The 13,182-nt window shown below is 40.6% G+C and overlaps 1 protein-coding gene across 1 annotated transcript in view; it reads left to right on the top strand.

Annotated features, from left to right (window-relative positions):
- The first annotated feature begins 1,194 nt into the window (after window positions 1-1,194).
- RUNX1T1 (RUNX1 partner transcriptional co-repressor 1) overlaps window positions 1,195-13,182 on the top strand; it is a 140,966-nt gene continuing 128,978 nt past the window's right edge. Inside the window, 3 exon segments of the mRNA XM_065519434.2 lie at window positions 1,195-1,388; window positions 1,564-1,647; window positions 1,650-1,706. Of these exon segments, the coding sequence (XP_065375506.1) occupies window positions 1,268-1,388; window positions 1,564-1,647; window positions 1,650-1,706 (262 nt within the window). The 5' untranslated portion in view covers window positions 1,195-1,267.

Here is a 13,182-nt window from a genome sequence, read left to right as displayed (position 1 = left end):
TGAAGTTTCACAGCAGCTAGGGCTACAGTGCATACCATGAACAATTGTGTAGTTTATTGGCTCCTTCATTCTGAACTCACTCTTCATACTGTAGTGAGAGCTTCTTAACCAAGCTTCAGTGCCTTGAAACACAGCACAGCCAAATACTTCCCCTCCCCCAATAAAATAACCTCTGCTGCGTTATCCGCACGCCATTAAGGATCTGATCAGATGTTCACATTGTCTGATGGGTGTATTTAAAAGTGAAAAGGGGCTCCCAAGGGACTACTCAGGTGTGTCTCCTTCCTGACCCTGCTGGGGAGGGGGATGAACTCTGGACTGACGGACAAGCATTAGCCCGTGCTTGTTCTCTGATTGATTCTCTGGCTCTGGGTGGGTGAAGAGCCATGAGGCAGCTCAAGCCAAGATTGATTGCCTCAATTTCAGATTCCCACCTCCAAAATAGACTCTCAGATACACACATAAGGAGCCCCCTCCCCCAACACAATTTCTGGAGGTGGAGCAGGTCTCTGAGAGTCACCTGTAGCTACCAATCACAAGTGGTCCTCCTTATCACAATGATGTTGGCTGCAGGAGTCTTCAGCTGGGACACATTAAAGTTCAGGGACAGGAGCTATTTTATATCTCTGCATGTGTGAGTGTGCAGGGGCTGGAATTTGGGAGTATTGGGGTCAGCGAAGAAAGGGACAAGAACTCCCTACTTCAGGTTGGTCTGGAAGGCTGCTTAACTGCTCCTAGACTCAGTAGGTTTGTTTTGCAAATTGTGGCTATTTGGATGGAGGTGAGATGGCGACTGTCTCCTTAGGCTCTGCCAAAAGAGAGCTCTTGCTCCTCCTCTGACCTTGACAGAATCTCTAACATGTTCCAGCCTAGCCCTGGAGCAGGGAAATACAGTTTGCTGGATTCCTCCCTTTTTTGGGTGGTAGGGGCAGATTTGGGCATGCAGGCGACTTCTAGCCTGTCTCTCATTCCCAGACAGCCTTAGGGTAGCTCTTCCCCACTTTCTGGCCCCATCCTGGGGTCTGAGCCCCCGCCCCCTCCATCCCTCCTTCCCTCCTGCCTGTGTCTCTCCTTCCCTCCTGCCTGTCCCTTTCTCTCTTCTCTCTCTCTCTCCCTCTCCCACTTTTCCTCCCTCTCCCGCTCCGTCTCACACGCACCCTCTGTTTATTTTCCTGCCTCCATCTGGGCCCTGCTGATATTGTAATCACCCTGATGCACGTTGGCTTCTCTCCTCTCCCTCCTGCGCTCACACACTCACTCACACACAATGTGCCATCCTGACAAGCCTTTTACTTCTGATAAGCTCCAATGTGTGTTTAATGAATACAAAGCCGCGGTCTGGGTGCCGCCTCGGCCGCGGCCGCTCTCCCGCGCTCCTTTGCCAGAAGGTAATCTCCGTGAACAGGGGAGGGAGGCGAGCAGGGAGGAAGGAGGGGTGGCCAGGAGGAAGGGGGGCGTGGGGAGGCGGCTTTTCTCTCTCCCTCTCTCCCTTTCCAAATGATTCAGAAGTCGATAAGACCAGGAGAAGTGAAGATGTAACATGTTATCTGTCGCTCCTCTTAGCTGGCGGAGAGAATTTACATTTAAAGATTAGCAGAGTGAGAAAGAGAAATCTGCCTTTTGTTGTGTGGGGTGAGGAGGAGGCATCTACCCTGGCCTTGACGCTATCTCCCATCACCTCTGCTACCCAGACAGGACTCACCGAGGTGAGAATACCGGAGGGCCTTATCTTTAATTGGGTTTAGTTTTGCCAGTCTGAATAGGTTTAAAGAGACTCGATAAAGGGGGAACAATAGATTATTTATTGACTGGACGCTGAAGCCTTTAGATGAAGAAGGGAGAGACAAAGCTGCTTAACAACTTGATTAGTTCGTTTTTATTTTAAGGTGAGACTCTCTCTTTTGGTGGAAGGAAGGGCTAGAGAACTTTGGTGCAATTTGGATGACTTAAAATGTCTTGTTTCCTCTCCCCTGACAACCCCCTACCCTTCTCAGCACCATGTACTTCCCTGATTTTAACAGGAGTTTCATTATCCCTTGCGTTTAGGATTGATGAACTGAGAAAAGAGGGTAAAGGCTTTGGGGTTGATCATTAATGTTTGGTTTTGTGTGACTTGTTTTAAATGCATGATGAATTGATGCTAACGGTACTTGAATGAGTAAGAAAAGCAAATGAAGCCTACTTTTAATATGGAATTAGTTGATTTTATAGTATGGTTCAACTCAGGCTAGAGGAGAAAAAAATCACTCCAAGTCTGTTAGGTAGATTTGTATTTTGGATTTGAACCATGAAATCTTTTGGTTGGAGCTAGTTTAAAAAAAAGGAGAAAACATGTCTTATTGACTCACAAGTATTTGAAACATTATAATATCAACTTTAGAAGGTTCTTAAAATGAAGAAAAGTGGAAAGAGTGATTGTTTTGCCTCTTACACATTGTCAAGATAGGTGTTTTCATAGACAGATAGATATGATCCAGTAACTAAAAGCCTAATTAAAATTTGTTTAAAGCCGGGGGGGCATGTTTCCTTGTTGACAGCAGCAGATCGATTGGGTAAGACAATAGAGTCCCATTATTTTACTTCCATTGACTGAACATATTGACATTTCAGGTTTGCTGTTGCCTCAGTGAGCATGATGAAACACTGAAATTCACAGACCAACTGGCCAGAGTGGCACATATATTACTGTATGTCATTTCTGCCTTCAGGTTACCTTATCACCCAGACAAAATGGGAAAGGACAGCCTGGAATCTTTCAGAAAGGGTAGAGCTCTTTTGGCTAAGAAGCTAACGGATAGCATGTCTTAGGAACATCTTAAATTTTACCCAGAATTGGGTGTTACAGAGAAATATGTGGAGCGTGTTTAAAAATCTGAAAAGCATGCTAGCCATTGATCTTGCATATTTTATATAGAAGGATGCCCATTTTCAAGATTTACCTTTACCTGGAGTTATTTACAGTGAGTGGTCGGTCACTATTTAGGTGACCAGTTTGTTGCATGAGTGACATTCGTTCTTTTCCAGTCTGGGGTACTGAAACAGCCAGGCACCTGCTAAATCTATATCTCATAAAATAATGTGTAATGTCCCTTCAAAAATAGGGCCTGACTCTGACTTTTTGTTTCCAGTTTTCTTTTACTGGGTGGAATACAAAGTGAGATGTATGTATTTTACACTCATGTGCATGCATAGACAATAACTTATATAGATAAATATGTGTATTTCAAGCAAAGGCAGAGAAATACTAAGTATTTGTTATCTTGGTGTAATTTACCCTTTCACACATTTTGCATAGTCTTTAAATAACAAAACTAAGTATTAGGCAGGCGTTGAGTCCAAGAAATTTGAACCATACAGAGAGAGAATATGAAAAAAAAAAAAACAGAAGGGACTTAACATATTTTTATGTTAACGAAATTTATGAAAATATAAATCTATTATGACTATGACTTATACATGGCAATTGTTGCCATCAAGTAGGCAACTGATGCCCTATACAGTGTTTAGAACAAAACTAGTCCTTTATACCATTTTCATGAAAATGTTAGGTTTCTATTTGATCAGCAGGTGCTGTTGAGATGAAAGCCATGTGTAAATTTTCAGAAGGCCAAAAGTGTCAATTCAGAAAAGGAAAGTGATAAGAGAAAATGCAATCAGTTTTCCTGTTTTCAATTTGTGCAGGATTTGAAGAGCTGTTTTGTTAAACTGCTACATCTGCTCCAATATGAATATTGAACTACTTCCACTAAAAATAACAACCTATAATTTGGAAGCTACTGCAGTCTTTTGTTAATGCGAGTGGGTTATTTAAAAACAAAAAAACAAAAAAATAAAAAAAATAAATAAATTTTCTATTCTGACAATCTCTTGCTTAATGTGCATTTTCATTTGTTGGCACTTTTATCCTCAGCAGATAAATGGTAGTATGCAATTAAGATCTCATCTTGTTTGACTATAAAAGAGGTTTCCATAGGTGAAAATCCTGGTAATAAAAAAGGGTTCACACAAAATAAAATTTATTTTAAAATAACCTGCATAAATACATGTATTGAAAATCAGATAGTTATTCCTTACATTCTCTAATACTACAATTTTTAACTTACTGCCGGACTGTTGTAACAAAGTTAACACTGTTCCTTGCATACTGAGCATTCTGAGATTTATTTCACCTTTAATATACCTGCAAATGTAAGTTTAAACTAATCAGGGATATTTTACTAACAGGGCTTTCAGAATAATCTTTTCCATGCTTAAATAAAATGATTAAATTATGCTTGAGTGCCTGCATACAAAAGCTTTAGCTTCTATAGTACTGCTAATCAAATAAGTTTTATGGACAGGGAAAGCACCACGTAGAGAAAAATTGGATGCATTTTACTAGTGACATTGCTAGGAAAGATATGTTCTTTTAAAATCATCTAATTTTAATTAAAAAGGAAACTCTTAAGATGTCTTAAATAATCATAATAAAAATAATACTGTGTCCTTATAACAAGAAAGTGAATGGCAATGCTATCCATATAAAACATGGACAGAGAGAATTAAACTAGAAGGAAGACTGGTGAAATTTGGATAAGGTTCAATATTGATTCAACCTTGGATTGCAGTTTGGTGGACTTGTGGCTATAGTAATTTGTCTGGGGTGAGACCTGATCACTGCTGAGGATCAATTAGCTAAGTTTGTGGCTTCACATGTGAATTGCTATACACACTTGTCACAGATAAACTCAAAATATTTCAAGAATGAATAAAGGGGAAGGCAGGCATAGTGACACCTTAGCATGTTTGATATTAACAAATGCAATGTTTCTTCTAAAACACCAACTCAAAAGAAGAGGTAGTTTGAAGAACAATGTTGAATGTGAGTATTGGCAATTACATGTATGGAACCAACCAAAGAAGAATGCTTTTAAGGAAGGCAGTTTCCAATTTCAAGCCCAAAGAACAGTTCAGTATGGCATGTTGTGCTGGCATATCTTAAAGAGAGCTGGGCATCATGTGGCTGTTTCCTCTAATATAGCACCAGACTCTGACACTTTTAAGAAAAGATGCTGAATCACATATCAGTGTACAAAAAGTTTATTCACAGACATAATCCCTTCACTTGGGTTGTGATCTTCTAATGAGGGTTGTTTTTGAAGCCACAGTACCTTACATGACACCAACAGGGGAGATGCCTGTGCCTCTTTTCAGAATGTTCATACTTGATGAAGTCATGTCCAGGCTTTTACATCAGAACTACTGGTCTTAAGTAATGCCCCATGGTTGATGTTTAAAGTGTGAGACCTGCTTGTTCAAAAAAGTTTAAAACTGTCAGTGTTGCCTACAACTATTAATATTTTCAACGACCAAGAGATACCAACTTAAAATCATCTGCTTTAATAGTTCTAATTGTGATTACCTTTATAAAGTAATGCAGGAAGGAGTAAAGCAGACATTTGTTTTAGTAGGTTTCATATTGATCAAGGCCTCTAAAGCAAATCACTATTTGGATGAATAGGGCCTTTAGAATATAGATCTTGTAGAAGAGGAATGCAGAGGACAGATATGTGAAGTTTTCCCGTTGTGTCTCTAGCAGTCTAAGCACCTCTAAGTGCCTTGGGGAATGTGATTGACTGGGTTCATTAATCTTTTAACACCTGGGGCACAGACCACTTCTAAGTGTGCTCAGGGCTCTTGAGGGCTGCTATTTAGTTGTTGGTCTTGGGAGAGAGGAGAGGAATTGATAGATACTAGAGACCTACTGTGAGCCTGGCCTTAACCAACCTTCACATACATTCTCATCACTGATTTTTAAGTAAATGATTAACCAGTGTTTCACTTTCTTAATTTCAAAGAACCCCAGCCCATTGCTCTGAGACTCTTGCCATAGTTACTCTTCTGGCTTGATCTTTCGCCCAAATTTAGAAAATTGAGGTTTCTTTGTATTCCCCAAATTAATGACCTACTTTGTGCCTGAGCTTCAGTAATTATTTAGGACCTTATTCTCTTAATCATTGGCTGCATATTCTCCTTAGTGGCCGTATCTACTCATCCACTGTTTTCTTTCAGTTATCCCCTCTTCACCCCCACTGAGTAATCAGACTTGGCTTCCAGCTGACATATCCTTGGATACTCACGAGTGTGTGCCAGTCTGTATTCCTCAGTACCACCTGATCCAGACTTCTCTATTACCACATTCTGTTCCCGCATCAGAATACCTTAGTTCTACACTGCACTGAGGCCATGAGGATTTGATCTGTTTTTTTTGTTTGTTTATTTGTTTTTGTTCTTGTTGTTGAACTTATCCAGTATGCTGGAGTGATTTTCTGCCCAGTCCTTAGTTCTTGAGTCTTGTTCCTTCGTACTTGGTCACTCCATTATATCTTGATCTCAGCATTTCCCAATTGGCCAGGTTCAACTTCCTGGTTACCTCTTAAGGTTAGAGGACTTGTGCACCACCTTTACTCCTGGAAAAAAAGAGTTTGTAACTAGTTTCAGAGTGTAAAGCTTTCTCCGTATTAGAAGAAAAAAAAAAAAAAAAGGACCTGGTGTCTGTGTGCAGTCGCTTGACTAATAGGCAAACTGAGGTTCCCTTTCCAGTTCAATCACTGACTTGTTGGGTGGCCTGGGGTGCATTCCAACCCTCAGGCAAATTTCTCAGAAGGCGAAGGGCAGAGTTGGTGATTCTTAGGCTTCCCCACTCTCATACGGACAAGTCTGTGTGTGATACTGAAAGTAGGCTTTGGGGCTTTCCCAGGGTTAAGAGAGTGAAAAAAAAAAATCCTTTTTTTTTTTTTTTTTAAATTCAGGGATTGGGGTGGGTGACACTATAAATCTTCATCTAATCGGGAAAGGGATCACTGTGGAATGTTACTATCATTCCAGTCTTCTCCATCATAAGGAAGAGCCATTATGGACTAGGGAGCCATTATTTCCATAGCCATCCTAAATCTTAGATGATTGTCCGAAATTTTAGTTTTTACGATTCCTTTTTCAGAGGTGAATTATGTAGGAATAAATCTGTTTATGTAGTGAGGAGGGACTAAAGAGTTTGGGTCTTGTCCAAGGAAAATTGCCTTTATGCTTTCCCCTCATAGTTACTGGACAAGATGATGAACTCAGTGCCTGGGGGTAGGAGTGAGGGGCTGGAGGCTGAGGTGGATGGGGTTGCTTGTGTTTAGCAGGCATTCACCATAGCCCTGGTCTCAAAGTTTGGACTCACTCCACTTGGGAAATTTAGAAAATGACCTCTTTAAGCCATTTTTTGGAGAGAACCTAGTAGCAGCTTATTTAATTGAACTTGGGCACATTATCATCTGGCTAGGAAACAGATCTCAAGACAGACTGAAAAATTCTGTTTGAAGAAATTGTTTGCCACTGCTTCTAAAATAACTAAGTAATTCAATTATTACCTATTGATTTTGTACTTTAGTTTGTAAAACTGTTGTAGGTGATTAAAATACAGACATTATTAGAGATTTGGTTCTAATTTGGGTGGTTATAAATAGTAAACCCAGGCTAGGGTTTCTTTTGAACTTCAGAGTTGTTGGCATTCTTCTGGTTTGATCAAGGTGAGCACTTCCTCATCATCCAAAATGATAGTGGAAACTTACTGTTTACTAAGATGTCTGGGATTGATTTGGCTTAGGAGTAATATTTTCATCTGTCATTGGAAATGGATGCCACAGGAAGCACTGTTGCTTCATAGGTTGTAGAAAATTTTTGCATTGGTATTCAGAGTTCAATGGAAAGTCAAATTGAAGTTATTTGCCACAAAGGAGAATGTCTTAAGAGTATATATACAGCAAACTCTTAGTTGGTACTAATTGGGTTGAATATTATGTCACAGAAATATTAGATAAAATATTAGCAGCAGTAATGGTAATTTGTCTAAAGAAGCTCAAGAAATGGGTGGCCGCTGATATTATGAGGGGAAACAGTGTCAAACAGTAATAAGCTAGACATGGCCATGTGCTGAGATAATTAGAGCACTAGGAGAGAGAACTAGCTATGAGATGTTATTATAAAGAGTATCTGGGAGGACTCTTCCACTAGACTTTTTGGAGAATCCACCCAGTAACACTTACTGAGGAGATCAGAGCCTAATATTAGGAAAGCAGATCAATAATGGTACCTGAAAGGGTTGGCACAGATCATGATGCCAGGGAAATAGCACAGCAGTATCGTGGAAAATATTTCAAATGAACGTTGACAAGTGGAGAATCAGAAATTAGGAAGTTATCCCCACTGGTTATAAGCATGATACAAGCTGTGCTTTAAATGCAGTCTTGGGAAGTTGATTAGACTAGCTTAAACTAGAAGTACTACACCCTTTTCCCTAACCTCAAGGTACAGGGGCATGTGAACTGTAAGACAGGTCACAGACGACTAATAGCTTATTTTCTGAGTCTATGCATATGTTATGTACACAGTGATGAGCAAACACAGCTGGGAAGAACAGCAGATGATATTGGGACTGGAACTGGGTATTTATCAGACTGACATAGTAATCCTCCTTTCCTGTGAAAGTGTTCTTTTTAAGTGACTGTTAGGATTCTGTAACTTTTATCATGTGTCACACAAGAAGTGTCCTTTACTCCACAGCTCCTTTGCTCACCTATCACACATTTTCATTCTCCGCTTCAGCTAGATTTATTTAGAAATGAGGTCCACATTCAACATCTGATGAGAAACAAATGTGGACAATGAATTCTCATCCTTTTGTTTAAATAAAGTTAGGTAGGTCAGTTCATGTCTAAAGGAAGAGTTAATGTAACCAGTCTCCATTGACGTGCCTGAGATTTGAGTTGGCTCAAGATTTAGATTTGAGAGCAGGCATAAAATATTGGAGGAAAATATAGGTGAAGAGCAATAAAATGAACAACCCATTAAACCTGATTTGACTATTTACAAAGAAAGTCACATGCTGTTTTGGTAACCATGGTAAAAACACCTTTTACAGCATCTGATAGAAAAGTAAAATGTTTACTCTTGGGAGTGAATCTGAAGTACATGGATAAATATTTAGTAAATGTCTTCTATGTATAAAGCTGTGTGCTAGGTGTAGACACAAGCACGTAGTCGGCTAAGTTTCCACTGAATGATAAATTCACTCAGGACAAATTAAATAGCTACAGAGATGGTGGAGCTTGATCAGTTACCAATTAAATGGTACAGCAAGTGAGATTTTAGAGGCAGGTGTGAATTGAAATTTAAGCTTGTCTTGAGACAGGTAGGATTCATCAAGGCAAAGTTACTGTAATAGGATTGTAGTAAGTTATACAGTAGGAATAGGGAGTGCAGAAGCCTAGATATGGAAAAGACCTTTGGAGGAGTATTGGGGTGGAGTAGGGGTGGAGAGAGAATAAATTAATGCTGTGGCTGCAGCAAAAAGGGCCCTTGGGTGATGAATGGGAAATGAGAGCAGAAAGATCATAAATGTCTTAAATATCCATTTTGATTTAAGCTTCAACTTCTGAATTCACCAGATATTTTTCAGCTGTGTCCTGTGGAGTGCCTCAGGGTTGGGAGGTGGCATGGAGGGGTCCCAGATTGGGCACAGGGTCTTCCATCCCCTAACCACCATAAAACCAGAATAGCTCTGCTTTTATAAGAAATTGCTTTATATATTTGATTTTCTAACTGGACTTCTTTTGAACAGAGGAGTCCATGGTAAAATAGATCTTTATAAAACCAAGGTTAAAATAAAAATTGAGCTAGGCAAAGGGAACCCCTGGACCCAGTAACAGTTGTGTTTGCAAAGAGTTGGTCCTAATGTGAGGGGCCAGATGGACTGGAGGTGGGGAGAGCCTGGAGGCTAAGGCCAGGCAGGAAGCTTGTTGCTGCGGTTTAGGTTTTAGATATTGCAGAAGGATGACCAGTGTTGGGTTTGTGGGATGAGAAGGAAGAGGCAGGGGCAGGAGGTATTGCAAAGGAAAAATAATTAGCACTTGGATAGAGCAGTGGATTTAGAGAGGGGGAAGTTATTAATACCAGCCTGGATTTAGTATCAAGTGCTCTTAACTTGCCAGAAGCTGGGAATCACTTCAGGTGTTTGTTTAGAGGCAGCTTTGCTACCCTACCCCAGACTCATAGATTCACAGCTTCTAGAGAAGAGCCTCAGAATTTGCAGACCTCGGTCCCAGGGCTTCTGGTGGTCCCAGCTGCCTTTGGGAGATGGTGACAGGGCTGTCAAGTGGTGGGTGTTCCTTAAAACGCGGTTGTTACATAAAAGATCTGTTATTTACCACTTTAGGACTTGGCTCCCTCATGTGTTTTGCCTCTTTCCATGGATTTCAAACTGTTCTTTGAGTTTCTGTTGTGCAGGTGCCCTTGGGCCATGCAGGAGCATACAAAGTGGTCAGGTGGGCTGGTTCTGGGACCCTTAACTTCCCCTTTGACCAGTGCAGCCTGCTTTATACATTTCAAACATTGGACTTCTGTTTGTAGAATAACGTCTAAAACGTCTTTTAATCCTAACATGGTAAGAAGGAGAGAAGGTAGAGATGACAGCATATGGAGTTAAGGAGTAGCTGATGAAAGCAGTGCTTGTAAACCAGCAGGCCTCAGACTTGGGCTCAGTCCTCTTGTGGGAAGAGGGAGCGTAGTTATTTAAAGGTGCTTTTGAACCTAGATTCATTTGTTCAGTACCCCAAGCTCTGTCTGTAGACCAAATATTTTTTCATGTAATGATATTTTTCTTTTCTTTTTTGAGGCGGAGTCTCGCCTGTCGCCCAGGCTGGAGTGCAGTGGCACGATCTTAGCTCACTGCAAGCTCCGCCTCCCACGTTCACGCCATTCTCCTGCCTCTGCCTCCCAAGTACCTGGGACTACAGGCGCCCGCTGCCACGCCTGGCTAGTTTTTTGTATTTTTTAGTGGAGACGGGGTTTCACCGTGTTAGCCAGGATAATCTCTATCTCCTGACCTCGTGATCCTCCCGCCTCGGCCTCCCAAAGTGCTGGGATTACAGGCGTGAGCCACCGCGCCCCGGCCCAATGGTATTTTTCAAATCTACTTTAAATGAAAACAACAAAAAATGCATTAAAATCTACTGAGTTTAATAGAAATGTCTGTCCATTTTACAATCAACAGATAGTAAACTAAAAACTATCATATGCTGAGCCATCCTTTTTTTTTTTTTTTTTTTTTTTCCCAAATGGAAGAGTTGTTTTGGGAAAGTAAAGGAATTTCTTTAACATGTTAAAGAGCGTTAAATCCTTATTGCTCACTTTAGTTGTCCCCTATGTGAGAGATTTTAGTTATTGGAAGAAACAGCAAAAAAATCTACCTGGGTGAGGACTTTCAGGATATAGTTCATTAAGATAATTTTATTCCAAGGTCTTTATCTTGTTTTGTCTGATAACATTTAATTTAAAAACGTGGTGGTAATTCTTTTTATTTTTTGAACTTTAACCATATTTGGAGTTTGTGATTTTGTTCTAAAATCTGCCGGAATTGGACTTTTTAAGACTTTTCTGCCTCTGTAGTGAATTATGCTTGATAAGCACTAATTATTAAGCATAAAAAAAAATCTTTTTTTAAAGAATGAAACATTTATGTGTGTTGATACAGAATTCTTCCTGAGATGTATCATTAAATGAGCAAAGCAAGGAGCAGAAGAATGTCTGTAGAATGCTACATTTGTACAAAAAAATGCATAGAATTCTACTTGTGCAAGTATATACAAGAATCTGACAATAGTGCTTGCTATTAGGGAAGAAAGCAGGGCCAGGAAGTAGTGGTGGAAGGAGGCTTTTTGCTGTATATCCTTTGGTACTCTGAGTCGTTTTGCAAATCTTGTGCTCGTGTCACCCAGGTTGACTGGTCTGGGCCTCTGGACCCTTCCAGGGGGAAGTGATGCTGCTCTTCCCTGCCAGAAGGCAGTCAAGTATAGTGATGAAGAGACCTAACTCCCCAGTGCTTTACCACTTATCTCCTTTAGCTACCCTTTTCATGTAGAAATAATTCTCATCTGGATAATAATGGCATGGCCTCATAGTGTGGTCATGAGGATGACATACGTGTGAAGGACAACCTTCAGTAAAGGGTTGCTTTTTCTCGGCGTCTGACTTGATGACTATGGAACCGTTCATCACTTTATTCTCTAAACCCCAGTAGTCTCTCTTTGGCTGCTTCTTTATTCAGCAAATCCTTAATAGATAATCCGGCCCTGATGGACACTGGGGGATATGAGGATGTTGAAGACAAATGACGCCCTGCTTTGCCAGGCCTTTCCTGGACCTCTCTCTCTCAGCCTTCTCTAAGACCCTGGGTTGCTTCACGTTTGGACACCTAAGCTCTTTCAAGCTTGGCTCACTTTGTCCTCTCCTAAGCCTCTAGTGACACTTTGATGACCCTTCTTCCCCAAAGATAGAATTTACCACATCCAACTCTGCTATCATCCATGCAATTCAGACTTCTCTGCTGGTTTGTAAGCCCCTTGAAAGTGGGAGTCTGGAACAGTTGGGATACTTTTTAATGCTTTGTTAAATAGTTATTGAGAGCTCATGCCTTGAACTCAAGTGATTTACTTAAAACTGTCCTGAAACATTTCACTGCTGAGACTAAAGTGAAATCTTTGGTTCCAACAGCGTGTTGGTTTTTTTCTCAACCTCTTTCCACCTTGGTTGCTTTCATTGTGTTCTCTTGTCATAGAATGCACAATTTATTGCTGTTATATTTTGGCTTATAAGTTTTGGCAACTAAAAACAATACAATAAAACAAAAGCAAAATCTACCCCATTCCCACCTCCTGCTCCAAATGAAGCACCCCATCTTTTATTTTTATTTTTATTATACTTTAAGTTCTGGGATATATGTGCAGAACACGCAAGTTTGTTACATAGGTATACATGTGCCGTGGCACCCATCAACCTGTCATCTACATTAGGTATTTCTCCTAATGCTATCCCTCCCATAGGCCCCCAGCCTGTGATAGGCCCCGGTGTGTGATGTTCCCCTCCCTGTGTCCATGTGTTCCCATTGTTCAGCTCCCACTTATGAGGCAGAACATGCAGTGTTTGGTTTCCTGATCTTGTGATAGTTTGCTGAGAATGATGGTTTCCAGCTTCATCCATGTCCCTACAAAGGACATGAACCCATTCTTTTTTATGGCTGCATAGTATTCCATGGTAGATATGTGCCACATTTTCTTTATCCAGTCTATCATTGATGGGCGTTTGGGTTGGTTCCAAGTCTTT

The sequence above is a fragment of the Macaca fascicularis genome, chromosome 8 (assembly GCF_037993035.2).
Source record: "Macaca fascicularis isolate 582-1 chromosome 8, T2T-MFA8v1.1".
Lineage (NCBI taxonomy): Eukaryota > Metazoa > Chordata > Mammalia > Primates > Cercopithecidae > Macaca > Macaca fascicularis.
Note: the sequence above shows the minus strand (reverse complement) of the source record. Positions and strands in the feature narration are given on the sequence as shown.